Source organism: Mytilus galloprovincialis, chromosome 10, assembly GCF_965363235.1.
Source record: "Mytilus galloprovincialis chromosome 10, xbMytGall1.hap1.1, whole genome shotgun sequence".
Lineage (NCBI taxonomy): Eukaryota > Metazoa > Mollusca > Bivalvia > Mytilida > Mytilidae > Mytilus > Mytilus galloprovincialis.
Genome location: NC_134847.1, coordinates 52,377,459 through 52,405,012, shown reverse-complemented (window position 1 = coordinate 52,405,012; position 27,554 = coordinate 52,377,459). Strand labels below are relative to the sequence as shown.

Genomic DNA, 27,554 nt, shown 5'->3' with positions numbered 1-27,554 from the left:
ATACGATCGTTTTAAAGTCAATTTCGTCTACCTCACAAAATCTTGTTAGGCACTATATATACAAATCCTTGGTATTATCGTTTGATTTGAAAACTTATTCTATATAAAATATTGTTAAAGTATAAGTGAAATTAAAACTTATTTTGTACAAATTATAATGTGTACAGGCACTTTTTGTACATATTACAATTTGTACAAAGTCAAAATACAAATTATAATTTGCACATGTTTTTGTACACTTTATAATTTGTACAAAATGATCGATCATGGCTTGTACACAACATATATATATATATAAACACAGGGTTGATTTTGACCACTATGAAATATAAGTAAGAATGTGTCAGTATTTTCACAAAGTTTCAAAATATATCTTGTCTTTTTTTTTTATACCGGCTGCATGTCTGTACCCAAATCTTGATAGTCCTTAATAATATCCCCTCCGTTTTCATGAGGTTCTACCTCAAGAAACATCTAGTTCGGCAATATGAAACATGTACATGTATGTCTTAACATTATACATTATACATTATTGCATTAAAAATGAAAAACGACAAGTTTTATTAGATGAACGTGTCAAGTTATAGTTTTTCATAAAATTATTCTAACCAGACTCATCACAAAATATTTTTCGTTAAAAAAAACTTGGTACATTGTGTTTCTAAGATTTGTTAATGGTGTGGCTTTCGTTTCTGTTTTAAACGGGCACTGTGTAGTTAACACAACTCCGTTTTTGAAAAAAAATTTCATGTTATTCTCTTATTTTCAAAACATTCTAATTATTATATCCCATTTCAAAAAACGTAATGATTTTGATATACATAGAATAGCAATTATTTTCTAGATTTCTACAAAAGAGGCGTATTTATCATACACTTCCGGATAAATAAGAAAATGAAGAAAAACACGAACACGCGGTTTATGTTTGGTGGACAAGATCGTCCTAGAAAAGATAATTTTAAAGGACGAAGCGGAGAAAAAAGAAAAAAACAATTATTGAGCATAAAAGAACGTAAAGTTGACTCACTTAATAAAGAAATCGCTGATATTAGAAGCAGATATGCACAGGTACGGGAAATGTTCTCTTCACTTAGAAATAGATTTACAGCTTTTATATCGAATATATTGCCCTTATATGAAACGGGACAAAGTCCGTTTCAGTAAATATTTTTTAAATTATTAAGTATTTCTAATTTTATTCAATATTAGAACAAAATTACACAGGCACTGCTTTCGCTCAATTTGTTAGAGCGCTGCCTTTAATGACGGTTCAAATCCGTTAATACCATCCATGGATTGTCACAAAAGTCAACAATGCAAATGGCGCTGAAAAGCAAATTCTAATTGTACACACGACATACACAAGTGTAGTAGAATGACCGTGACATGTCACCTGATATGAACTGGCCAGAAGATTTCTAAGTACATATAGATGTCTCAGGGTAGTACAGTAGTGACCCTGTGAGTTGTTTGGATGGATGGTATTCAGCCCAAACAAAAGAAAAGGAGGAAGAGTGTTACAGACCTGGAGACATAAAGTTAGTCTAGCGAGTTGAGTTAGGGAAGATCTTCTTAAGCTTAAATGGTTAAGAGAGCTGCCTTTAGATCCAGAGATTGAGGGTTGGAATCCCAGTGGTACCATCCATGGATTATCACAACAATGAGATATAATATGAGGCAGACATTACCTGTGAAAGGGGACGATGAAGACATGGCAAACCAATCTTTTTCTTCAGATGTTACATTTAAACTTCTGGATCATAAATATTAGCTTCTGTCCAAGTTTCATATCTTGAAAATAAAATGCACCTTCTAAAATTGAATTAAATTGCCTAATGAATTTAACCAGAAAATAAGATACTCTCCATGACTTATGACACCAGAATAAAATGCCAATGACTATTTTTTACATGTAGAGCATAGTACATGACTACATGTAGACAGATTTTTATTATTCCTGTTTGTTATACAATGTTGATAAAAGAATATATTTTATATATTTCAGATTGAACCAAGTAAAATTAACAGTTTCACAGACTTTCCATTATCTAAACGAACTTTAGAAGGTAATGTTTAATATAGGATTAAACTCCTTTTTAAAGGAATTTATTGGTGTATAAACTGGACCAAGTCGCTCACAAACAAATGGACTTTTATTTGTTTGTGAGTGACTTGGTCCAGTTTATATGCCAATAAATTCCTTTAAAAAGGCGTTTAATCCTTATATATATCTTTAAAAATAGTTTTCCACACTGGTAACCTCTATGACACATAGATTGTATATTTATCTTATTGAATAGGCCTTGCGCATGAATATATTTGCTGGTTACCGTAAAAATATGTACTCAATGAAATTTGCTATACGATAAAAAATAAACTGCAAAAACTCTTATTATTGTATAGCAATATAATATTTTCCACAGAACGTAACCAAAAGTTAGCGTGCAATTAATTCTAATATTGCACTAGTGCAATAAATCTTAAAAAATTCATGACGTCATTAACGACAAAATCTTAGTTTAAACCAATTTTTACTTTCAAATATTATATTTCTATACAATAAAAGGGTTATTGCATGAATATTGGGGAATATTGTCCCTCGTAGAACATATATTGCACTCGCAAGCTCGTGCAATATAAAATTCTACTCTGGACAATATTCCCCAATATTCATGCAATAACCCTATATTATCATTTAAACGAATGTTTTTTTGTATTTTTTAATTTGACAAGTAATGTGCAGTGAAAATAGATTTTGTTAATGTCTGCGTTATTATCTCTGCCATCTATCGAAAAATAACCTACATCTAGATCCACTACTGGAAGTCCTGTCGAACAATCATATCAACATATTCCCTAATATGCAAAACATATAAGAATTATTGCACAGTAACATCAAGATCTGCAACTATGGTGGCTCTGTTGATATTATCAATAATGTTAGAGAAGAATTCAATCATGTTTACGCAAAAAACATATTTAAATAAAAGTTTTCTTTTTATTGTAAAACCTTCAATACCATAAAAACAAATCTTTAAGATTTTGATATTTTGAAACATTATATTTAATAAGCAAAAGAGTATATTTAGATTTCTGATTTTGGTTTAATATCATTAAAAAATGAATTCTTGGGGTTCTTTGAAACACTGATTCTAACAATGTTTTAACATTTTTAATATCATTCTATTGATTAGATATATAAACATGGTAACATCATATCTAATTTTAGAGAACTATTTATCATATATATATACCTAATCTTAAGAGAACTATTTACCATATATAATTTCTCTAAAATTTGTTCTGTGTGAGTTATTTCCCTTTGAAACAGAAAATTATATGGATTAAATTAAACTGTGTTTCATTCCACCTTAAATTAAATGTATAAAGGGTTCTTTTAAATGCTGAATCTAAGCATGTATTAAAGTCCTTTTGGGCCAGGTTTTCGGGCCATAATTGAACTTTGTTTATTTCAACAAAATTTAATTTATAGGGTTCTTTGAAATCCAAAGGGTCTTAAAGTCATTAGAAAACCTCAAATCAAAAAAAATAATTCATATGTTTTTTTATAACTCAATGGATAGTTTTCATTATAAAACTTATGTACATATACTTTTTTCTGATGAAAATTCTTTAATCATGTTAATATATTCATATTTAGAAGAAATTTACTTTATTTTAATTGCTTTCTTCCAGGAATCAATTCCCCCGACATATTTTCCGTATGCAAAGTGACTTCAGTGTGACCCATCTCGTAAAAATCCGGTGATCACAATACGCATGGATGTCCTTAGAATAAACTATTATCTGAATTTGTATGTTAAACACGTGCTCAATTTCCATGCTTTTTGTTGATTTTTTGTCGATTGTTGACAAACAGGTGACAATCGTTAAACTTCGGCTTCAAAACACGAACTTTAATTACCTGCCATATTTTCATAACAACACTAACTGATTTAAAAAAAAAATACGATCATACGAAATTTACACGAAAAAAATGATAAATTCGTGCACAAAAGACTAAGTTAACGATGTTTGTATGCATTGGTTCAAGAATTGGAAGAACATTATGATTCTAGCTAGTGAGAGAGAATTCATGGGTTAATCTTATAGCTTATTTGTACTGGAATTTATTTCTAGGTTTGAGAATAGCTAAATTTTCCTCACCAACAGATATACAAAGAGAGTCAATTGGACTAGCACTTAAAGGAAATGATGTATTGGGAGCTGCTAAAACAGGATCAGGAAAAACTCTGGCATTTCTTATTCCGGTAAATATGTGTTTATGACATAGACAGAAGGTTTTAAATCCTATGGGTGTATTTGGAAAACCATGAAGTTCTAAATATGCTTAAAGCAGATGATAATACAGATTTATATCAATCATTTAGAAAAGGAAAATTATATATATTAATGTTACATGCTGCTTAAATTACTTGTACTAAACTGTTTCTTTTTGAAAATATATATAATCTATTCCAGGTGTTAGAATGTTTATTTAGAGAAAAATGGAGTCACATGGATGGTTTAGGGGCTTTAATTATCTCCCCTACTAGAGAGTTAGCCTACCAGACATTTGAAGTGTTAAAGAGGGTTGGAAACAGGCATGACTTCTCAGCCGGGCTTGTTATTGGTGGGAAGGTAGAATATTCATAAATGGTTATATATTGCAAAAAAAATGCACTCATGTTCCATGTCACCACACATAAAGAAGTGTACAGATATTTTATTTTATGAAAAAAAAAACCAACATTTTACATAGACTATATAGGAACATTGTGTGGACTTCAACAGATCATATGAATAAAAAAGGCTGAACTTGTAAGGTTAGACAGGAAAACTTATGGAAGGTAGGGAGGCAGGAAAAATTTTAAAAAAATCTAGCTGTTAAAAATGTGTTTTTCTAGATGTAAAAAAGGTATTATAATATGGAAATGATACAGGTATTCAAATATGTCTATAACAAGATTAGATATAAAAAAGATGTGGAATGATTGCCAATTGAGACAACCAACTCTCTACAAGGGACTAACATGACACAGAAATTAACAACTGTAGGTCATGGTACAGCCTTCAACAATGAACAAAGCCTACACAGCATAGTAAAAATGATGGACATTACTCAATCGAAATAAAGTACATTCAAAGCTCATTTGTGACACAGTCATTTAAATAAACTGTAGATAAACTAAACTAAAATGAATTATATTAAAACTAAGTTGATAGGGTTCATTCTTCATGTAAGCATCATTTTGTGAGTTTATAACATTTAAGGAATGTTTTCAGAAATGTCCTGTTTTACAGTATTAAATCTTTTTTCTTTGCTTTCATTAAAATGTGTTTTTTATATTTTTAGCATTTACGAGAGGAAACAGCGAGATTAAACAGGACAAACATAGTGATATGTACTCCAGGCAGACTTTTACAACACATGGATGAAACTTTCAACTTTACAGCTGATTCCTTGCAAATTCTTGGTAAGTAGTTACACTTAAATCATTTTTTTTATAGAGGAAACTTCACAGTGTGAAGCTAGTACAGCATAACAAAATTATAATTATAAGCAACTAAACATTTGCAAAAATGAACAATCAATGATATCTCACCTTTAATATAAAAGTATAAGTGTTATATTTATAAACATGATCAATATAACTGAATATTAAGTTCATCTGCCAAATTAGTTGTATAATCCAAAAAATCAGAAAAGAAAATTGCGTTTATAAGGGAATTTATTCTGAATAATAATTTAGAAAGAAAAATGTTGTTAATTTGAAAGTGTGCATTTATTTATTTCAGTTCTTGATGAAGCAGACAGGATTTTAGATATGGGTTTTGCCCAGTCAATGAATGCCATTATAGAAAATCTACCATCCGAAAGACAAACACTGTTATTCAGTGCCACACAAACTAAGTAAATATATATGTAATATCATTATATGTTTTCAAGTATTTTTATAGTGATTATACTTAAATGCATAGTACATTTTGTGTTGATTTTAAAATTTTTGAATAAAAGAAAGGTTATTTTTCAAAAGTTCTCCATATCTAAAGTGTCATTTATATAATTGCTGAAGCTTATGAATTTAAAGTAAAAATAACTCTCTTGAAATGATATTCAAAATCTTCTGTAAAAAAGACATATATTTAATGAGTCACAAAAATTTATAATCTGAACAGGGGAGACAACACCATTGCCAAAAGTAAAAAAAAACATCATTCTAAAACATACAGAAAACCAGACTGATAAATTACCATAAATTACTTAAAACCTTTACTAAATTTTTCCATAGATATAAAGATTTGGTTTTGAGTTTGGTTGTACCTGTAGAAAACTTATTTCAAACGGGATAGCACATCCTCATTTTTACGGAAATGTTGTTAACCGTGCCCGGAAATTTAGAAATGATCCATGTAAACTTGTCGCTCCTTTAAATAAACTTATTCTAAAAGGTTGCCTATTCAACACTGTAATAAGATCATTGAATATTGTTTTTATTGGTATAAATATTGATTTTGTTATCAGTAAATTAAAAGCTAACTAAATATTCCTAGTATGTTATATGTATATACATATTCATGGATCTACAATATGTCGATACCTGTAACTTGGCATTGCACAAGGTCATGTTTTTCTCTGGCTGTTTATGACGTCTTTACACTAAATCCATTGGATGTTGGATGTGTACCGATTGATAGTTTAGTCTTAGTTGCATGATTTTTTTATTAATTGTTAGTGGCTTTGAACTAGCTTTCAGATAACTGCGAGTACTCTCAGATCCGTCCATTGTGTCTTTTTGTGTAGGGATGTGTATGTACCGGGCCACGTCCACTTGTATTTTTGTCCATCTGATGAGTTAAGCCTTTTTCAACTGATTTTTATAGTTCATTCTTATGTTGTACTGTTATACCACTGTCCAAGGTTAGGGGATGATTGGGATCCCGCTAACATGTTTAACCCCGCCACATTATTTATGTATGTGCCTGTCCCAAGTCCAGAGCCTGTAATTCAGTGGCTGTCGTTTGTTTATGTGTTACATATTTGTTTTTTCGTTCATTTTTTTACTTAAATAAGGCCGTTAGTTTTCTCGTTTGAATTGTTTTACATTGTCTTATCAGGGCCTTTTATAGCTCACTATGCGGAATGGGCTTTGCTCATTGTTGAAGGCCGTACGGTGACCTATAGTTGTTAATGTCTGTGTCATTTTGGTCTATTGTGGATAGTTGTCTCTTTGGCAATCATACATACCGCATCTTCTTTTTTATATATGAGCAATAAAAACCCAACTTAAAACGAAGGAATTTGAATTTTATAAATGTGAAGAAGCTAATTTCTATTTTCAAAATGTCAGTTCTGAAATACAGTTCTGAAATACTTAGCAAGAATTCAATATTTACCACAAAAACATAAGTAATTCAAAACCGAAAGTCCCAAAACAAATGGCAAAATCTAAAGCTTAAACACATCAAATTAATGTAAAACCAGAACAAATTTGGGCTGGTAAGAATAGACAATATCCCCCACAACCTGCATACTTTCTTTTGGAAATTTTACATAACAGTAGATCAAGTGGGCATACAATGATAAATGAACTGTAACATAACCCAATAATGAATACATCCCTTCTTACCATATAGTCCTAATATGATGTTTTTTTCTCAAAATTCTTAACTCAAATCATTTGGAACTTAATATTTGATATAATATGAACAACTAATAATGCTTGATGTTTTCAGATCTATTAAAGACTTGGCAAGACTTAGTTTAAATAATCCTGTTTATGTTTCTGTTCATGAAAATGCTGCTCATAGCACACCTACGCAACTTGAACAGGTAAGTCACTTTTAACTGACAATATACACAAATTTATATAGCAGTTAAGGTGGTATCCAACACTGCAGGGAGATAACTCTGTAAAATCAGCTTAACATTTTAATTATGTTGTATTGTTAAGGAAATATTAAGCTCCTCAATGATCAAAATTAGTGTTTGTCAAACTGCTATATATCCAAACAATTTTTTCTGAGAAAGTGATTGGTTCAAATTTTTTGAAATTTTTTAATTTTTTTCAAAGAGTCAAAATAAATGTTTTGTCAAAATTTTATGAAAATTAAACGAGCCAAATTATTTTTTGTCAAGGTGTTGGGTACCACCTTAAACACACCTTTGCCTGAAAAAGAATACAGTTTTAGTTAATTAAGAAATAAAAATAGAATATTAAAGGGAAATTCCGCGATTTTTTACTTATCATCTAATTATGTTCATCTTAACATAAAAAAACACATTTGCAAAGTTTTAAATTTATATTCCTTCTAATAACGGAGAAAATCAAGAATTTGTAACTTTTTTGGTTGAATTCTCGAGTGGGTCGTGACGTATTAGCCTGATTTATTGAATTCTGGGAAAAAATAAAATCTGTTTAACTCTTATAGCTTATCGACAATATACGTAATTAAAAGCGCACAGCTGACGAATGGTCGAAGTTATTAACCACAATATAAGAATGAACGAAAATGAATATGCATATACCGTTTTGTATTGATTGAATTAAACTCCTATAAAATTATCTCTAGTAAATGTTTTTGAATAAATTTAATTAATTATTGTTGAGATTTTTTTCATAAAATATTTATTGAACATTTTTACTGATATTGAACTGAAAATATTTCAGTTCTATTTACCGTTATTGTTTTGATAATCATTTCAATGCAACTAATGTGTGAGCAGAGTGTGTATATTATTTTGTAAAGGTCACTGTATATTTCTCGGCTTGAGGTCAATTCGTTTACCTTGTAGCTATTTAGCCGCAGGTGTGAGTTCAAGCGTACACAGGTATAAATGTTGTTATTTGGAAAGGATAAACAGAAAGGATTAGAAAGAGTATGCTGTCACGATGTTAATACACTAAGATTTAATACACGATGAGAATAAAGATACAATAATTAAATTGTGTAAATTAATTGAAAATAAAATTCAGATTCGTAATTCCGAAAGTGTATAAAAATAAAAGGAAACAATTTTTGATTACTTTCTTAGCGGCAATTGGCGTAAAGATTCAAATATGAAGCAAAAAATAGTAGTTTTAATCTTTTATAAAAATTAAATGCAATATTACCCAATTTGATATACCATTGTACATCTGTTTGATATCATTGACTTTACCGGAATTTCTTAACTTGTATTCAAATCTGGCTGTGTTTAAATGCTAATAAAACTATTGCAATTTTAAAGTTTTTAATTGACAAAAAAATACAACATACAACATGCATGATTTTTTTTTAGTTTCTTTTTAACATTTTATTCTTACATAATTAAATTCATTTGACAATCATTTACACGAACTTTTTGTTAAAAGAATATCAATTATCTAAGCTAAGGCATTATTTCTTTTGAGGATTTTTGAGGATTTTTTTTAAAATTCTATGATAATATTTGTGCAATGTTGAACATGATAGCCGTCATTAATCCAAATAAGTAATACAGTAGTTGTAATAAAAGTTATATTTTAGTCATGCATAACTGATATTGACGAATTTATAATAGTTCGTCCATACATCGTTGTTCTTGAAACAATCATTATTAGTATACATGTAAGTTTCCTGACGTATAAGAGCCATTGAGGATGAGCTCCAGAGAAATCAGACTAGTGGCGTTTCGTTCGTTTGTTTGTTGGGAAAGGAGAGGAAATGCAACCGCTTGTACAGATAAACGACAGAATTACCATACAAGCATTCATAGTCAACACAACCAGAAAGAGTTCCCATCGTTAGACGGGGAATATGAAGGCTTCCAAGAATGAACAAGTGACATGTCTAACTCTGAACAGTTAGAAAACAGACTATCGACATCGACGGCTTGTTCTTAATATTTGAAACTGTATGCATATATATACGTATACGTTTATGATATATATAGTGATGAGTTCTTGCGTCTGACAAAAACTAAATTCCTTCATGGTTATATCTTGCCATACGTTTATATTGGTTTGTAAGGTGATTACTCACAATCGTTATTTGAAAATCCTGTTTGTGAGATGTAGATTCATTTCAATACAGAAATTTCGTCTATATATTTCACAAGTGTATAACACGGAGAAGCTCTGAAGGTCCATTACTCCCATTTTGTTTGGGTGTGAACCATCGATGTTTACAGCAATATCACAGAATAAGATGATGATGGTAGAAAGAACTATGGGCGTCATGTGGCAAATATTACATGCATATCGGACAATGAGTTGTCAATCTGTATGAAAAGATTTCCAATACAACCATATTATTGAGAAGGAATGTTTACATGCTATACTCTCGTACTAGTATTACAGGGTTCTTGTGGCGTTCACCTTAGACACACATCTTTTTAACGATGTTTAAAAAAAAGACAGAACCAATTTAATGTCATATTTCCCTATTTTTTAAATATAACTAAAAGTCTTTTATCTGACAAAAATACCCCTATTTAGCGAACAAGTAATTTATTCTTTTTTCTGTTATTGAATACCAAGAAAGAAAATAAATCCCGAAATTAATTTGAAACTTTGATACTCAAAAGTTTCCCAGCAAAATATTCACATTCCCTGGGGATAATTAGTGTTCGTCCAGTGGCATATATAACAATTGTGATGACGAATTACTTCCTTTTTTCGAGAACAATCTTATTGAAATATAAATCTGTGATTTTACTAGGTCCACAGCTTCAATGAACCAAAGCAAAAGTTATACATCGACCTGTATTTAAATCAAATTGGTTCTCTTCTTCTTCTGGTATACAATAGTCTATCGACATTCGATGATTACATACTGTTGGCATACGTGGACTAGTCTATTTACAACACTTTTACCCCTATTTATTCAAAATATATGTTTTTTTCTTATGTTCAATGTATACATGTATATATTTTAAATTGCGCTATAGTTCCGTAACTTTCTATCCAGTCGTATAAACGAATCGTCGGCAAGTGCGTACATTTTTTTAAATCAATATTTCTGGTCTGTTCCAATCTGTCCTTCACTATTGACAATGACTATATATTACATTTTCCCAAATTCACCCTTGGAAAAAATATTTAAATAGATTTTAATTTCATCAAATCTTATTTTTTGGGTATTATTTATATGTTTATGAATTATATTCTTTACACCAGAAATGTTATTTCTTATAAACAAGCGTATGAGTTTAGTTATGACAAGTAAGACAGAGTTGTATATTATTCATCTGATAGTTCAAAATTGAAAGTTATAAGTTATAAATAAGTTATCAGCCGTGTACACTGATCAATACCTGCAGAAGTGAAACGATGCATGAACTTGCAAGCCCGACAGGAAATCTCTTGAATACCTGGACGTGTCACCTCACACCCCTCACAATACCTTTGGAAGTAATACCTTTAGCCATGCTGGTGATCAGATGAGGGAAGATCAAAATATATTTGTTTATTACTTTAAAGAATTATGAACAAATTAGATTTTCGAAAACAATTTTCACGGAACACTTATTTATGATTTCAACTTTGACTTTTCACCTAATTCCAATATCAACAGTTTAAAAACAACAGACCATGGTAATTTAAAAAAAGTAAGAATATTTTTCGTATCAAGTTAGTTAGTCGGATAAAACAACCGTACGATTGACAAGATATCGACACGCAATTACGACTACATCGGTTACTGTAGTTTTGTTTCTTTGTGGTTTATAGACATATCGTTTTTATTAATCGGGAAAGAAGACAAAATGGCGGATCGCAGAGAATTGATACTCTAAATTTAAAATCGATGGTGATCGCTTATCTAGCGGAATAAAACTTTAATATCTATGAATTTGAGCATTTTTATACAGAATGAACATAATATCAATTTTTGATATTTTTGCGAAGTTTCCCTTTAACAATATTTGTTTCTAATTAAAAAAATACAACATCACCAGGGATCTCCATGGATGAAAATTGAACGATGGAGGAACTTTCTCGATTACAAACCGTATCTACGCTGTAGAGTGTAGCGCGATTGGAAGTAGTTTATCCCTCCATACAAGAAATAGTGAACATGCTAATTCATTGCTTATTTAAATTATATTTATTTGAATTTTCATTATAGAATTAGAAGTATCAATATTTTCATTTATTGCCGTTTTTAACCATTTAAATGCCAAGTCTTCATGGTCCCCCCTTCGTCGAGAATGACCAAAAGCTGTCATAAAGGTCTCCATGTAGATTTCTTGTATTTTTGGTATGTATTTTTGGTACTAGTTATGGGGGTTAAAAATCATATGATGTGGAGCTTATTTTTCATGGACACTGTCAAATTCAGAACCCATTACCGGTATGGCTGATTTGCTGCAACAACAAAACGATTCGTACGGGTTATGTAAAAGGTTAAAGAGATTTGTAAAGCAAACGTTGACAAATGAAAATGTTTTTAATGACTTTATCTGGCAAATTGATGCTGTGCAACATGCATCTTTCGAGTCTGAATAGAAACCGGAAACGCGGATGTATCAATTTGATTGTAATATACCAGTGATATTGTTGTCTTTTTTCAAAACTACCTCTACCGTTTTTTATTGGGAAAAATGCATATTTTTTATTGAAATTGGGAAATATTATTCTAAACACATCTCCGATTTTTTGCTGACCTTTGCTGGTTTTTTTTGCAGTTTTTTCATGTATATTTTGGTTGGCAGACATTTTCAACCTGGAAGGTACTAATCGTAGAGGGGAAAGAAACAGAAGCAATGATGGCACTTAATGCATTGAAAACCATATGTGTTACAAACACCATGATGATTCTGATCAGAAAACCGGATCTCAAAAGTGCTTTATAATATCAAAATAATAACATGAATACAATATTTACAAACATTACTACCAATGTCATCACTGTTTGGGGAAAATGTAGACCTTTTTGGGAGGAATTTTAAGCCATTTTTTTTAGTAATTGGGAATTTTCTCTAGGGGAAAAGGCCGAATTTCGGCTGTAATTTGAGGCAAACAATATCACTGTATACGAAATGAATTCGGAATTACGATACGGCATTTCTCTTACAGGAAATATTTAAGTTTTTACTTTTAAACTTTTAAAGTAATTCTAAATTATCGTTACAACAGTACTCGAGTTATTTGCAATGAAATAATATTTACTGTTATTTTGTCTTATTTTGTACTTCTTAAAACAGGGGGATGCTGATTGTGTAAGTCAAAATAAAGCACGTGTTCGAGACGACTTGTTAAACTGTTTTCTTTGTAACTGGATTATTAATTTATTTATTTAATCTAAATTATCATAATCATTTGCTGAAACTTAGTTGAATAATTCGACAAATGGATCGTCTATCCTCAGATAGTATACTCCTGTCTGGTTTGTTGATCTACCTGTACATGCTCAGGTACAAGTGATTAGCAATCTCAATCCGGATATCCCTCAGGCGTTAGAACTGTATTGGATTATAACATAAAAAGCCTAAGGGTTATACAATTACATGCATTTGATTATAATTGATAAAAAAAATGGCGTCGGGCTACAAAAAGCGATGAAGTTTTGAACAATGGCGGAAGACAATTTAACGATGGCGCAAGACAATTTAACGATGGCGTGAGTCATTTGACGATGGCGCAAGCAAGACATTTGAACGATGGCGGGGCGCCATCGTTAAACAGGCCATGGAGATCCCTGATCACACTGGAACTATATCTGTCCACTTTCTATTGTTGAATTTTCTAAATATTTCAACAAATTAACTAGTAAAGAAGTTACTTCTATCAGGATGCAATATCTAGTAGATTATATACTGTTGAAAGTTTTTACATTTAAATCAAATTGAAAAGATTCTATTCCTTGAACAGTTTCACATATAAGGAAAAAGGTATCTAAATTTATAAGAATTGTAAATAACATCGATAAGTAAAACATTATTTTCTTTTGGTAGAGGCTATTTTATATTTTTCATTTCAGAGTTATATTGTATGTGAGCTTCATGACAAGATGAATATTTTATGGTCATTTGTGAAGAATCATCTGAAGTCTAAAGTCTTAATTTTCATGTCAAGCTGCAAACAAGTAAGATTTTGTCATTATATACTATTTAAAAAAGTCCTTAGAGATATTTTCTTAATGCATGTGGTTTGATTTGGTTGTCTTGCTTGCTTTGTTTATATAAATGTTTGCTCAAGCATCTAATAACGTTATACAAGCTGAAGAAGCCTTGTCTTATCTATTGGTTGCAGATGTTAATCTTAATAACAATGCTTGATCAAACATTTTTACAAACAAAGGAAGCAAGGTAATCAAACCTTTAAACTTTATGCATTAGGTTTTCCCAACCCATATGGAATAACTGTAATTTCATTAATCTAGATGAATTTTAACGATAAAACAAGTCGTTTGACCACGCTTTTTCATGCTCCACCTACGATAGTAGAGAGGCATTATGTTTTCTGGTCTGTGCGTCCATTCGTTCGTCTGTGTGTCCGTTCGTCCTGCTTCAGGTTTAAGTTTTTGGTCAAGGTAGTTTTTGATGGAATTAAAGTCCAATCAACTTTAAACTCAGTACACATGTTCCCCATGATATGATCTTTCTAATTTTAATGCCAATTTAATGTTTTGAACCCAATTTCAAGGTCCACTGAACATAGAAAATGATAGTGCGAAGTTCAGGTTAAAGTTTTTAGTCAAGGTAGTTTTTGATGAAGTTGAAGTCCAATCAACTTGAAACTTAGTACACATGTTCCCTATGATATGATCTTTCTATTTTAAATGCCAAATTAAAGTTTTGACCCCAATTTCATGGTCTACTGAACATGGAAAATGATAGTGCGAGTGGGGATTCCATGTACTATGGACACATTCTTGTTATATTGAAATTTGAGAGCACATTGGCATTTTTGAAAATTGCTTAAAATGAGTTCCATTTGCAATTTTTAAAGCAAACCATTCATGTTACATTTTCTGTTTTGTAAGTTCAAAAATTAAGTTTATATGATTATACATAAATATATAAGATTTCTGTTTTTAATATTGAAATACTAAAGAACACTCAAAGAGGATTTTATTACCATTTGTAGGTGAAGTTCATCTTTGAATGTTTTAGAAGATTTCGACCAGGTGTCACGGTACTTTGTTTACATGGTGGAATGAATCAGTTAAAAAGAGTTTCAGCTTATAGAGAATTCTGTAGAAAGAAACATGCTGTTTTATTTGCCACTGATATTGCTGCTAGAGGATTAGGTTTGTTTGACCCTTAAACTGTTTTATTTGCCACAATTATTGCTGCTAGAGGATTAGAATAAAGATAAGAAGATGTGGTATGATTGCCAATAAATAGATAAACCAATCTCCACCAGAAACCAAATGAAGTAGAAATTAGGAATTATGGGTAATTGCCTTCAACAATGAGCAAAACTCATACCACAGAGCAAGCAATAAAAGCTTTAAATGACAGATGTAAAACAATTCTAAAACTAACAGTCAGTAAGAAACAACAATCTTGGAATTAAAGACTCATGACTTGGAACAAATACATACAGAATATAGAGAGGTTTTTTGTCTCCCCTTGACGGAGTCAAAAAGCGAGACATAGGTACGCTGTTTCCAGCGATGGCGTCAACAATGTATTAATTTGTGATTAGGTCTAGTTTATGGTGAACCACAAGTGGTAGGTCAATGATATTTGGTATGCAGTTGTATAAGTATTGGCATATCTCATTTCCATGGAGATAATTTGGTTCCGCCCCCTTAGTCATGGTCTATTGACTTTGAACATTTTTCTAAGTTATCATGTATTAATTTGTGTTTAGGTCAGTTGAAGGGGAACCATTAGTGGTAGGCCAATGCTAATTAGTATTCAGTTGTAAAATCATTGGCACATCTCATTTCAATGGAAAATATTTGGCCTCACCCCTCAGTCACAGTCTAATGACTATGAAACTTATCTTAGTCTACATGTATTAGTTTGTGATTTGATCAATTTAAGATGAACTTCTAATGGTAAGTCAATTATATTTGGTATGCAAATTTATTTGCATTTTCAAGTATCGTTTCCATGGAGATTGTATAGCCAGCCCCCCCCCCCCCCCCACCCCACCCCCCACCCCCCACCCCCCTCTTCATGTTTCATTGACTTTGAAACTTTCACATAGTTTATAAGTTAATGTTTGTATTTAGGTTTGGGAATGACTTATAATAAGTCAGTGGTATTTGTTATGCAGTTGTATTAGCATTGGCACATCTCATTTACATGGAGATTGTTTAGCCATGTAACTCAGTCATGGTTCATTGACTTTGAATATTTGCATAACTTGTGTGAGATGTCAGAGTATTGCTATGTTGATTTCATCATTTGCACAATCAAAATTACAAAAAGGTTAGACATATCTCTGTGATAACAGTTTATTTTACCTTCAAATTGTTTTGTTCAGAATTTACTGAAATGGAATCCATAATTCTTTTCAAAGTTTCACAATAAATTGATAAATTATTTGGTGTCCTGTAAGTCCTGAAAAATTGCATTTTTCTCAGTAGCTAGATGGCAATAAGTTTGCAAAGCAATTGTAGGTTTCAGAGGTTTATTTAATAAGTAACCTGTTTAAGTTATAAATGCATGATAGCAATGTCAGTCAACTTGATGCATGTTTCTGGAATAAACTTGATCCGGACCAAAAGTTTGGATAAAGTAGCATGTTGTGATGTTTGTCAATAAATAATTGTAGATTTTCCTGCTGTTAACTGGGTAATACAAATGGACTGTCCAGAAGATGCTAACACATACATACACAGAGCTGGGAGAACAGCAAGGTATTTAGGATGAGAAAATTTAAAAGATTTTGTCATGAATTTAGTTCATGTGGATTGAGGATAACTTGCATTTCCGTGGATATTTGATTTTCGTGGTCTGTATTTAACCATATAGTTAATTTGCAATTTCATAGAACATTTAAATTTGTGGTTTCCCTGTCTGTACCAGCGAAATCCATGCAAAAATTGGTATCCAATGATTAACAATGAATCTACAGTATTCCAAAAAGTTTCATCTTTAATCATGGACAAAATTTAGCACTTGTGACCTTTTATACAAAAGCATGCATGTTTTTTTACAGCACTTGTTGCCATAAAATCTTTCAAAATAAAAATAAAATAAAAAGTTATTTCTGTCGTAAATTGAAGTTTTTAGTTGTACAAGATATTGCTATGTTTATGATACAAATAAAATTGTGAAATGTATTGTCCTTTAAAAGATTATTCACACATTTCATTATTTTATAAAACTGCAAAAATAAAAAATAAATGCTAATGTATGTTATGAGAAAATCTGTGAAAATTATCAAATGACCACCATAAATTTGATGAGGACATTGAAAAACATGTTCTAAGGGAGATAAACCAATATTTTGTTGGCGAAAGATATTCAACCTTGCAAAAAGTTTCACTTGTAAAAATAAGATGTGTCATCATTGCCAAAAAGACACATCACCACAAAATACTAACTGACAAAGGAGTAAGACACTGTAAGGCCTTCAACAATGAGCAAAACTCATTCCTCATAGCAAGCTATACAAGACTGTGGCCATTCAAACAAAAACAAGAAAAACCTGCAGTCTGATTTTATGTGCAAAGCACTTTATAACAAAAACATATACTATATATTTATTTACAGCAACAACTAAACCACTGAATTACAAGCTCCTGTCTTGGGACAGACAAATAGAGAAAAATTCACAAGTGAAATCTGATTTCAGTTTTGAATTTCCTTATACATGTTATATGCTATCATTCTTTTCTACATATACAATTGATTTTTTTTTAAAGAAAATTGTTTTCAATCAATTAATTATCAAAATGTTTGGTGGGAAGAGAATTTTTTTTTAATACAATTGTCAGATAAGAACTTCTTAAAACAAATTTTGAAAACTGAGAAATCTTCTGCTTTATGTTATCATTTTGAGTTTCTTATTGCTACAGTTGCCAAATAGTTGTGAAAAATTTATTTAATGATGAATACTAAATTATTCCCTATAATATTTGCATAATTTTCCACAGATATGAGAAAGGAGGAGAGGCCATGTTGCTATTGTTACCTTCAGAGGAAGAAGCTATGGTTCAGCATTTGAAAGATAAAAAGATACCTATAGAATGTATTAAGTAAGTACAGTCAAAGCTCTTTACAATAACCTATCATTTAAAAGATAAAAAGATACCTATAGAATGTATTAAGTAAGTACAGTCAAATCTAAAAGATAAAAAAAATACCTATAGAATGTATTAAGTAAGTACAGTCAAATCTAAAAGATAAAAAAATACTTATAGAATGTATTAAGTAAGTACAGTCAAATCTAAAAGATAAAAAAATACCTATAGAATGTATTAAGTAAGTACAGTCAAATCTAAAAGAAAAAAATACCTATAGAATGTATTAAGTAAGTACAGTCAAATATAAAAGATTAAAAAAAATACCTATAGAATGTATTGAGTAAGTACAGTCAAATATAAAAAATAAAAAAATACCTATAGAATGTATTAAGTAAGTACAGTCAAATATAAAAGATAAAAAAAAATACCTATAGAATGTATTGAGTAAGTACAGTCAAATATAAAAGATAAAAAAAATACCTATAGAATGTATTAAGTAAGTACAGTCAAATCTAAAAGATAAAAAAATACCTATAGAATGTATTGAGTAAGTACAGTCAAATATAAAAGATAAAAAAATACCTATAGAATGTATTAAGTAAATACAGTCAAATCTCTTTACAATGTCACCATACTTTTTTGTGATGCCTGTTGATCTGAAACTGTATTTTTAATACATTATTGAAAATGATACCATACAGATTAATTTTTTATTCCCCTGCTATAGCAGAGGGAACATAAAGTTTAACAATGTCCATTTGAACGTCTTTACGTCCAAAAATAGGTTTCCTTTCTCTAAATTTAGTTTGCCTCAACCAAAAATTATGAAACTTATACAAAATGCTTATTACCAAAAAACTTAAGTCAAGTATAAATTTGGGTAGTGTAACTTTTACCCTTCTTAAGTTATGTCCCTTTATATCTTTATATGCAAGGTGGAGCATCATCTTTTCCTTGAAAATTTTCAATAAAAATCACATTCACAAAATTGACTCTGAAAGTATATATATCTTTGCTATTTTTTTTAAATTGAGAAACATCCAAATTAGCTGGTGTGTCTGAGATTGTTAATTTACCACTATGCATTTATGTGTTTTATTTTTTTCAGAGTTAATTCTAAGAAGATATGGAGTATACAGAATAAGTTAGAATCTAATTGTGCAGCTGACCCCCATCTAAAAGAAATGGCACAGAGGGTAATTCTAAACAAATTATCAGTCTTCAAAATATTGTAAGATATGGTAATGTGATAGGATTGCCAATGAGATAATTATCAAAATGACATAGATTTAAGCACCATTTGGCCTTTAACAGTGAGCAAAAACCAAAGATAAAAAATGTGAAACAAACTAAATATGAAGAACCAACAACAAAAAATAAAAAAAATAGACATAGTATACAGCAACAAACAAAAACCACCGAATTACAGGCTCTGGAATTTGGCCAGACACATATAGAATGTGATGGATTGAACATGTTTGTGACACTCACAATGTCTTTTTAATAAAAGACCCAAACACTTCAACTTGTTTATCTGTAGATGAATTATTGCAAAAAATATAATTTAAACACTCGCAAGAAAAGGTCCTTATTGGCCACATGTGTCTGTGGACCACTGTTTAGGTTGTAGAAAGACATTTTGTTTAAAAACATGCCACCAGAAAATTGTCTGTACATTGTGTATTGTTATAAAGATAAGGCTATGTGGTATGATTACCATTATGGATCATCGTACAGCCTTCTACAATGTGCAAGAAATACCCACACAGTGTATTCAGTTATTGATGGTCCTGAGGCCAGGATTTTTTAATTTGTTGGTTAAAGGATCCGCCGACCAGATTTTGCTGATTTGCAGAATAAAAAATAAAATTGAATTTTCATGCTTTTTTATTCCAGCCAACCCTAACAAAAACATTATCTCTAAAAAAATAAATAAAATATGCTTTTTTCATGAAATGAAATGCATTAAACACAAATGAATTGATAACACTTTCTGTTGTTAGATTTAAAACTTCCTATTCACCTATCTAAAAATAGACAAATCAATCCTAACTGACCTTGAAATGTTGTTTGCGCAAATAATTTTGTGGAACGAAACCGGTGTTTAAAACTCATTACAAATTAAGTTCGTTTCCCGTATTTGTCGTCATTCCGTAAGATAAAAAGATGGAAAATGAACTTGTCCAACCGTGCAAGACATCAAGTTGAAGAACTTAATTAAAACAAATCCTTTGGAATATTCTTCAGACTTGTGTCATTGATAATAAAAAAAGAATCATACATTTGGATATATAAATCGGGAATGCATAACAACTGATGAACCCGATATCCTCGTTTTTCCAGTGGAGGAGTCTATTACGTTTTAGACGTGTGTTGAAAAATTTTAGTACAACGCTTTTGCATTTTTTTCTTTATCAGTTTTCGTGTTTGAAGATCAGTAACCACCAAATTTCCTGAAATTTATTAAGGGCTATGTTTGTGAAATGACAATTTAAATTCGTCTTTATCCGTGGACACAAACCCCCTTTTTTCATGCGATGTTTATTTCAGCTAAGCAATAATATTTTGTCGAACTAAAATACATTTATAAGAAATGATGATAAAATTTCTGACCGGACTTTTTCATGGGGAAAATCCATAAACCAACTCTGGCCTGACATAAGAAATGTACTTTGGAAGCATATGACAAAAGTTGATCAATTGAACTTTCTATTTAGTTTTTTTTTAAGCTAATTAACCACTCTTATTCTGATAAAGTACACATGTCTCGCAATGTTTGTGTCATTGGGTTGCTGTATTAATGAGTTATGCCAATTTGCTTTTATTATTGCTCTCTGTTTCACTTCATGCTATTTAGATATATAAAATAGTGTTGATGTGTGTCGTTTTTTTTTAGGCTTTCTTGGGATATTTAAGATCAGTGTTCCTGATGAGTGACAAAAAAGTATTTAATGTCCACAAGCTTGACATTGAGGAATATTCAAGGTACTAATATCAGTGCAGTAACTTCATATAAATCTATTGTCATGTAAATGATTGTGAGCATAATACAACGATGAAATTTCACAAATTGACGTTTCATACATGGAAATTTCACACATAGATATTTCATACATGGAAATTTCACACAAAGATATTTCATACATGGAAATTTCACACAAAGATATTTCATACATGGAAATTTCACACAAAGATATTTCATACATGGAAATTTCACACAAAGATATTTCATACATGGAAATTTCACACAAAGATATTTCATACATGGAAATTTCACACAAAGATATTTCATACATGGAAATTTCACACAAAGATATTTCATACATGGAAATTTCACACAAAGATATTTCATACATGGAAATTTCACACATCGACGTTTCATACATGGAAATTTCACACAAAGATATTTCATACATGGAAATTTCACACAAAGATATTTCATACATGGAAATTTCACACATAGATATTTCATACATGGAAATTTCACACATAAATATTTCATACATGAAAATTTCACACATCGACATTTCATACATGGAAATTTCACACATGACATGTTACAAGTTACAAGACATCATATACAAATTAACAATTTACCAATAAAGAATTTTGAAATCACACAGTTACAAGTTACAATTTGACAATTTACAAATTAAGAATTTTGAAATTACAAAGATACAAGTTACAAATTGACAATTTACGAATTGAAAATTTTGAAATTACAAAGATACAAGTTACAGATTAAGAATTATGACCCAGTTGAGTTTCCATATTTATATAATTTTATCTTAATATTTACATTTTGTACCTGTTTGGTTGTCTTGGTTTAACTGTTTTTCTTTTAATAGAAGTTTAATATATTGTAGTTTCATCTATTTTCGTGGGGACCAATTTTAGAATTTTAGTGGATAGAGGAAAACTTGTATTTTCGAAAATATTTGATTTTGTGGTTTGCCAATCTCTGCATACAAATCCTATAGAAAATTTGTTATTCATTGAACAATCCTTATTCATAGGCCACAAAACCCATGAAAATTGGTATCCAACGAATAATTATGAATCCACAGTAAAGTTCTTTTGTTTCATCTATCCTCTAGGTCTCTTGGACTGGCAATAGCACCAAAGGTTAGATTTCTAAAGAGAGACCAGAAAAGACTTGAAGAAAAAGCAGCAAAAATTAAGAAGAAAATAAAAGTTAAACAGGTGGAAGAATATGAAAGTGATGACCTTTCAGAAAGTGAAAGTAGACTACATCCTGAAATAGCATCAGGGTCAGAATCAGAAAGTGAATCAGATAAAGACATCGACTCTGAAAACGATTCAGATCAGAGTGAACAAAGTGAAAGTGAAAATGAAAATTCTCATGTGACTAAAAATAAATCCAACCAAGAAATGAATTTTGACGTTGATGAGGACGATGTTGATGACCTGTTCACTGTAAAACGGGTCGAGTTAGAGGACGATTCAGAAGAGGAATTGGAAAAAAGTGAAAAGAAAGAAAAAACAATATCAAAGGCAGCTCTAGCTAAGAAATTAACAAAGCAAAAGATAACAGTGAATACAAAGATACAGTTTGATGAGGAGGGAGAGGTATGGTAATGTTAGAGCTAGTTTTATTTTAGGGAATAAATGTTAGCATTCTGGAAAAGAAAGTTGGACTCCTAGAGATGTGATCGATTGTCAAAACTTACAAATCGATCTATACTATAAACACCATAAAAAAATATTTTACTAAAAGTGCTTGTTTGTTTAGAACTTGTAGCCAAAAGTAGACTTTCAAGATATTGTTTTTCTGACAGCTGGTTAATAAAATATAACAACCTGAAACTTATTACTTGTCTGATTTGAAACAGTTGGTGCCTTCTTGATATTTACTTGTCATTTATCTTTCCAAAAATAATGTAAGTGAATATTCTTTGAACAAATTAGCATGCAAGATATATACAATTAATTTTCCTATTTTGGTCAGTGATATGTTGTTTTCATTCGATGGTGTGTATATCTTAAATATCTGTCACTCATATCTTGAAATTGGCTTTGACCTAGCTTTCATTAGCTGCAACAATAACTGTTAAGATCTGTCTTTTTGGTCTTTTGTTATTTTTATTGTTTTTGTCTTCATGCTGATCTAATGATTTGTAATGTTACACCCCTGTTTGTGGTTAAAAGATGTTTAATCCTTCCACATTCTAGATCTGCCAATCCAAGACGGAAGCCAGCTGTAATTAATTATCTTCTGTATAAAATCAGCCATTGGTTTTTCTAGTTCGAAATTTTTGAACGTATTGAACCTTTTATAGCTTACTATACAAGTCAGGTATTTGCTCATTGTTGAAGGTTGTATGATAAAAGTTCTTTAGTTTGTTTACATCCCTGCCTTTTGGTCTCTTGTAAATATATATATCTCATTGGCAATCATATCACATCTCCTTAATTTTATATTAAGTGCATTATATGTGACATGGTCATTTATTTTTATTTTAAAATTAAGTTTAAAAAGAAATAAATAGAAGCTTTTGTTTTTTTTTTTCTATAAGGAAATAGAGGATAAATTGAAGAAACCAGTTGTAAAGAAAACATTTGAGGATGACGAGGATGAGGGTGGAATAAATATACAGGTTGCTAGGCAACGCATGATGGAGGAAGATAAGTTTGATAAACAACTGTTCAGAGAGAGGATCAAACAAAAACATAAGGTAAAGTGTCATTAATTATAACTACGGTAAATTCAGAAATTATTGCAATGTTTTTATAATTGCGAAAAATGCCACATGGTTATAATCGCAATAATTTAAACTTGCATTTTGATTTTTTTCATGAATTAAAAAACAAGACTGTCTAAAATAACAAAATTGCAATAATAAATGCATGCAAAAATTTCTGAATTTACAGTACTTTCAACTAGTTCTGTGCCTAATAATACTGTCAGAAAATAAATAGATATAAAGGTAATTCATAATACAAAATCCATTGCAAAAGAAAGCACTTGATTGCTGTTCCTTATCTTAAGGTTACAGTAGTTCTTCAGAAAGGAGCAAAAGATTCCAATAGACAAAGTTCGAGTTCAATGCATTTCTATAAAACCTTTGGTTTTAGTGAACATCATTCATGCGTTATGGGGCATTGTCACTTCCGTTCCCATGTTGAGCCAGTGGTTTGAAAACTATGATGCTATATTGCACGAATTATTCAGCAAATTGAATTCTCATAATTGATAATCATCACCGCTGTCATTAGGGAATTGTGATTTATTACCTAATAAACAAACATTGTTTCTAGTTTATCCTGCACAATGATGATCACTAAGATGCTTTGATGAATGTTTATAGTGCAGAGATACAGGCTATCCCCTCTTTCTGGTAAATGATCTCATAAAGGTGCGCATTATTGACAAATATCTAATTACATATGTACGTTCAAATGAGATAATCCAGTGTATGCCATAAATAGCTTGTTGAATGCCTTTCACCTGTTTATATTTTTCAGGAAGAGAGAATAAAGAAAAAAGAGAAAATGAGAGAAGAGAAGAAGAAGAAGAATGATGATAATGAAGATGACGATGAAGTAAGATGTTTGGCCTTCTTTTACTTTAGGGGTCCTGGTCCATAAAAGTACATTTGTTTTGTAATAATATAAAAAAAATAGTTCCCTTCCTGTTCTAAGTGTATTTAATTTTTTAATTTAATTTTCCATAAAGTTCTTTTCCACTTTTTTTTATTTTTTGTAATACAAATGTGGGACCCCTAAAGTAAAAGAGTGCTATAATGCCTTCATTTACTTTAGGGGTCCCACAACCTATATACAAGCCAAAAACCATATAAAGATGATTTAACAGGAACCCCTAAAGTAAAAGAGTGCTATAATACTTTCATTTACTTTAAGGGTCCACCAACCTATATTGAAACGAAAACCATATAAACAGTTTAAATATAACAGACATATACAAGCCATTATAATGCAATTAGTTTGTATCAATGGTAATAATTCATATCAACTTCAAACTTAGTACACATGTTCCCTATGATAAGATCTTTCTAAATTAAATGCAAAATCAGAGTTTTTACCCCAATTTCATGGTCCACTGAACATAAAAAATTATACTGTACTGCTTCAAGTTTAAGTTTTTGGTTCAGGTAGTTTTTGATGAAGTTGAAGTCCAATAAACTCAAAACACAATTGGTACACATGTTCCCTATGATATTATTTTTCTAATTTTAATGCAAAATTATAGTTATTACCCCCAATTTCATGTTCCACAGAACATAAAAAATTATGGTGTGAGTGGGGCATCTGTGTGTTATGGACACATTCTTGTTTGGCACTAATTTTGTTTTAATGTACCTTAAACCATATATTTACGGAACTAGTGTGTTGAAGGCCATACATTGACCTATAATGGTTTACTTTTATAAATTGTTACTTGGATGGAGAGTTGTTTCATTGGCACTCATACCACATCTTCCTATATCCAATTAAGCAACCTATCCCATGAAACAAGTGGTGACATTTTGTAAACCAAAAGAAGCAAATTATCTCCCCTATTTCCATTAAAAGCATGTAGGAACCATATGTTTTGTGAATTAGTGTAAAGTAAGCTATTGTTTGACCCTGGAAGTGACTTTTGCTGAACTGGAAGTCATTTTATCTGCTTTATGTTATAATAAAAGTACAAGTAACTATGTATCTTTATGCCTAACCTAGGGGCATTATGTTTTTTACTGTAGGTCAGTTTGTTTGTCTGTCTGTCCTGCTTCAGGTTAAAGTTTTTGGTCAAGGTAGTTTTTGATGAAGTTGAAGTCCAACTAAATTAGAGTTTTGACACTAGTTTCATGGAAAATGATAGTGCAAGGGGGGCATCCCTGTACAATGAACACATTCTTGTTTTATCTGTTTAAGGCAAGTTATCTTCTGACACTGAGAGTGTTTATTAACTGTGCATCACTAATTGTCACCCAGCTTTTCTTGTCAAAACTGAATTTGAGATAGGTGGGTATTATAAATTGTTCTTTAAAAGATTTCTATTTGATATGGTATTCTCATTTCTCATGAACAGGATGAGGAAGGTGTACCATTTGAAGGAACCGAGGATACAGACCAACTGATAGCAGAGTTACCTGACCCTGACAAGATCTATGGAAGAGAAAGTGAAGAGGAAGATGACAGTGAAGAAGAAGAAAGTGATGATGAAGGGTAGGTTTTCAATATTTCTTTTAAATTTTCTTTAATAATTCCCGTCAGTTAAGGTGGTATATAACCCTACAGGGAGATAAATCTTTAAAAATCAGCTTAGCATTTTAATAACGTTCTACTGTTAAGGAAATATGAAGCTTCTCAATGGTCAAAATGTTTGTGAAACATGTCTAATGATTTTTTTTCAGATAAACTGTGGGGTTTAAGTTTTATGAAATCTTTATATATTTGTCAAAAGGTCAAAGTTAATATTTTGTCAAAATTTTTATGAAAATTAAACAAGCCAAATTAATTTTAGTCATGGTGTTCCCTACCAACTCAAAGTTTTTTTTCCAAAGGGTGACGTTGTTATTCTACAGACTAGCATTTCCCTTCTAAATAAAAGTTGCAGTATGTGAGCTTACTTGCTTTTGTTTTTAGTTTTCATAGTAACTTAAACATGGACAGAAAAGAATTAATCATAGTGATTTAAAATAAATGCATGCATTAATATTTAGTTCTCTTTATAGGTTCATATGTATTTCTACATTATAAAAACCTGATAAATTCCTACTGCAGTTAGTTGATGCGTTGTTAATTTATTTTTCTCTCAAATTTTATGATTTTTTCAGAGCAATTATATCTAAATTTTAGCAAGGTTCAATATCTTTGTGGACAATATTTTTTGGTATCTAACTGAGTTTCCATGTCAAAATGTAGTGTAAAAAACAGTATATGTTATTTTTCTAGAAACATGGGAAAGATTTACAGTGGTAAGCAGGCATCAAAAATTAATATTTCTTATGAAATTTTTCATTTTTTTCCAATAAACTTGTTTATAATTTGTTTCAGTCCCAGTAAGAAGGCTAAGTTTGACTTGAATTCTGATGATGATTCAGAGAGTGAATATAATAGTGAAAAAGACAGCGATGAAAATGAAGAAGATTCAGATGAGGATTCTGTTACCATGGATACTGGATTGTCAATAGAGGGAGATGAAGAATTAGCATTAAAGTTATTAAACAGCTGAGAAAATAAAGTTTTAGTATTTTACTTTTCCTTGCACATCATTATTTTATGCCCAACCTGCAGTAGAGGGGGTATAAAGTTTTACCTTTCTCTCTCTGTAAATCTGTCCGTATGTCACAAAATTGGTCCAAATACTTTAGTGTCTCTCAACCAAAAGTTATGAAACTTGTACACAATGCTCTGGGCTTTCCAAAGTAGCCGGTAGACGGCGGATTTCAGCCGTTTACGGTGGCGTCAAGTGC

The 27,554-nt window shown here is 30.7% G+C and overlaps 1 protein-coding gene across 1 annotated transcript; it reads left to right on the top strand.

The window, feature by feature from the left end:
* Positions 1–870: 870 nt before the first annotated feature.
* On the top strand, positions 871–27,336 carry LOC143047805 (putative ATP-dependent RNA helicase DDX10). The gene is made up of 18 exons (XM_076221082.1): positions 871–1,068; positions 2,006–2,066; positions 4,141–4,271; positions 4,483–4,641; positions 5,357–5,477; positions 5,800–5,914; positions 7,738–7,834; positions 13,945–14,049; positions 15,054–15,216; positions 16,698–16,782; positions 18,025–18,126; positions 19,223–19,310; positions 21,011–21,099; positions 22,212–22,704; positions 23,652–23,810; positions 24,601–24,678; positions 26,168–26,304; positions 27,136–27,336. Exons 1-18 carry the CDS (start codon positions 895–897, stop codon positions 27,311–27,313), a joined length of 2,535 nt encoding a protein of 844 aa, XP_076077197.1. The 5' UTR covers positions 871–894; the 3' UTR covers positions 27,314–27,336.
* Positions 27,337–27,554: the final 218 nt, after the last annotated feature.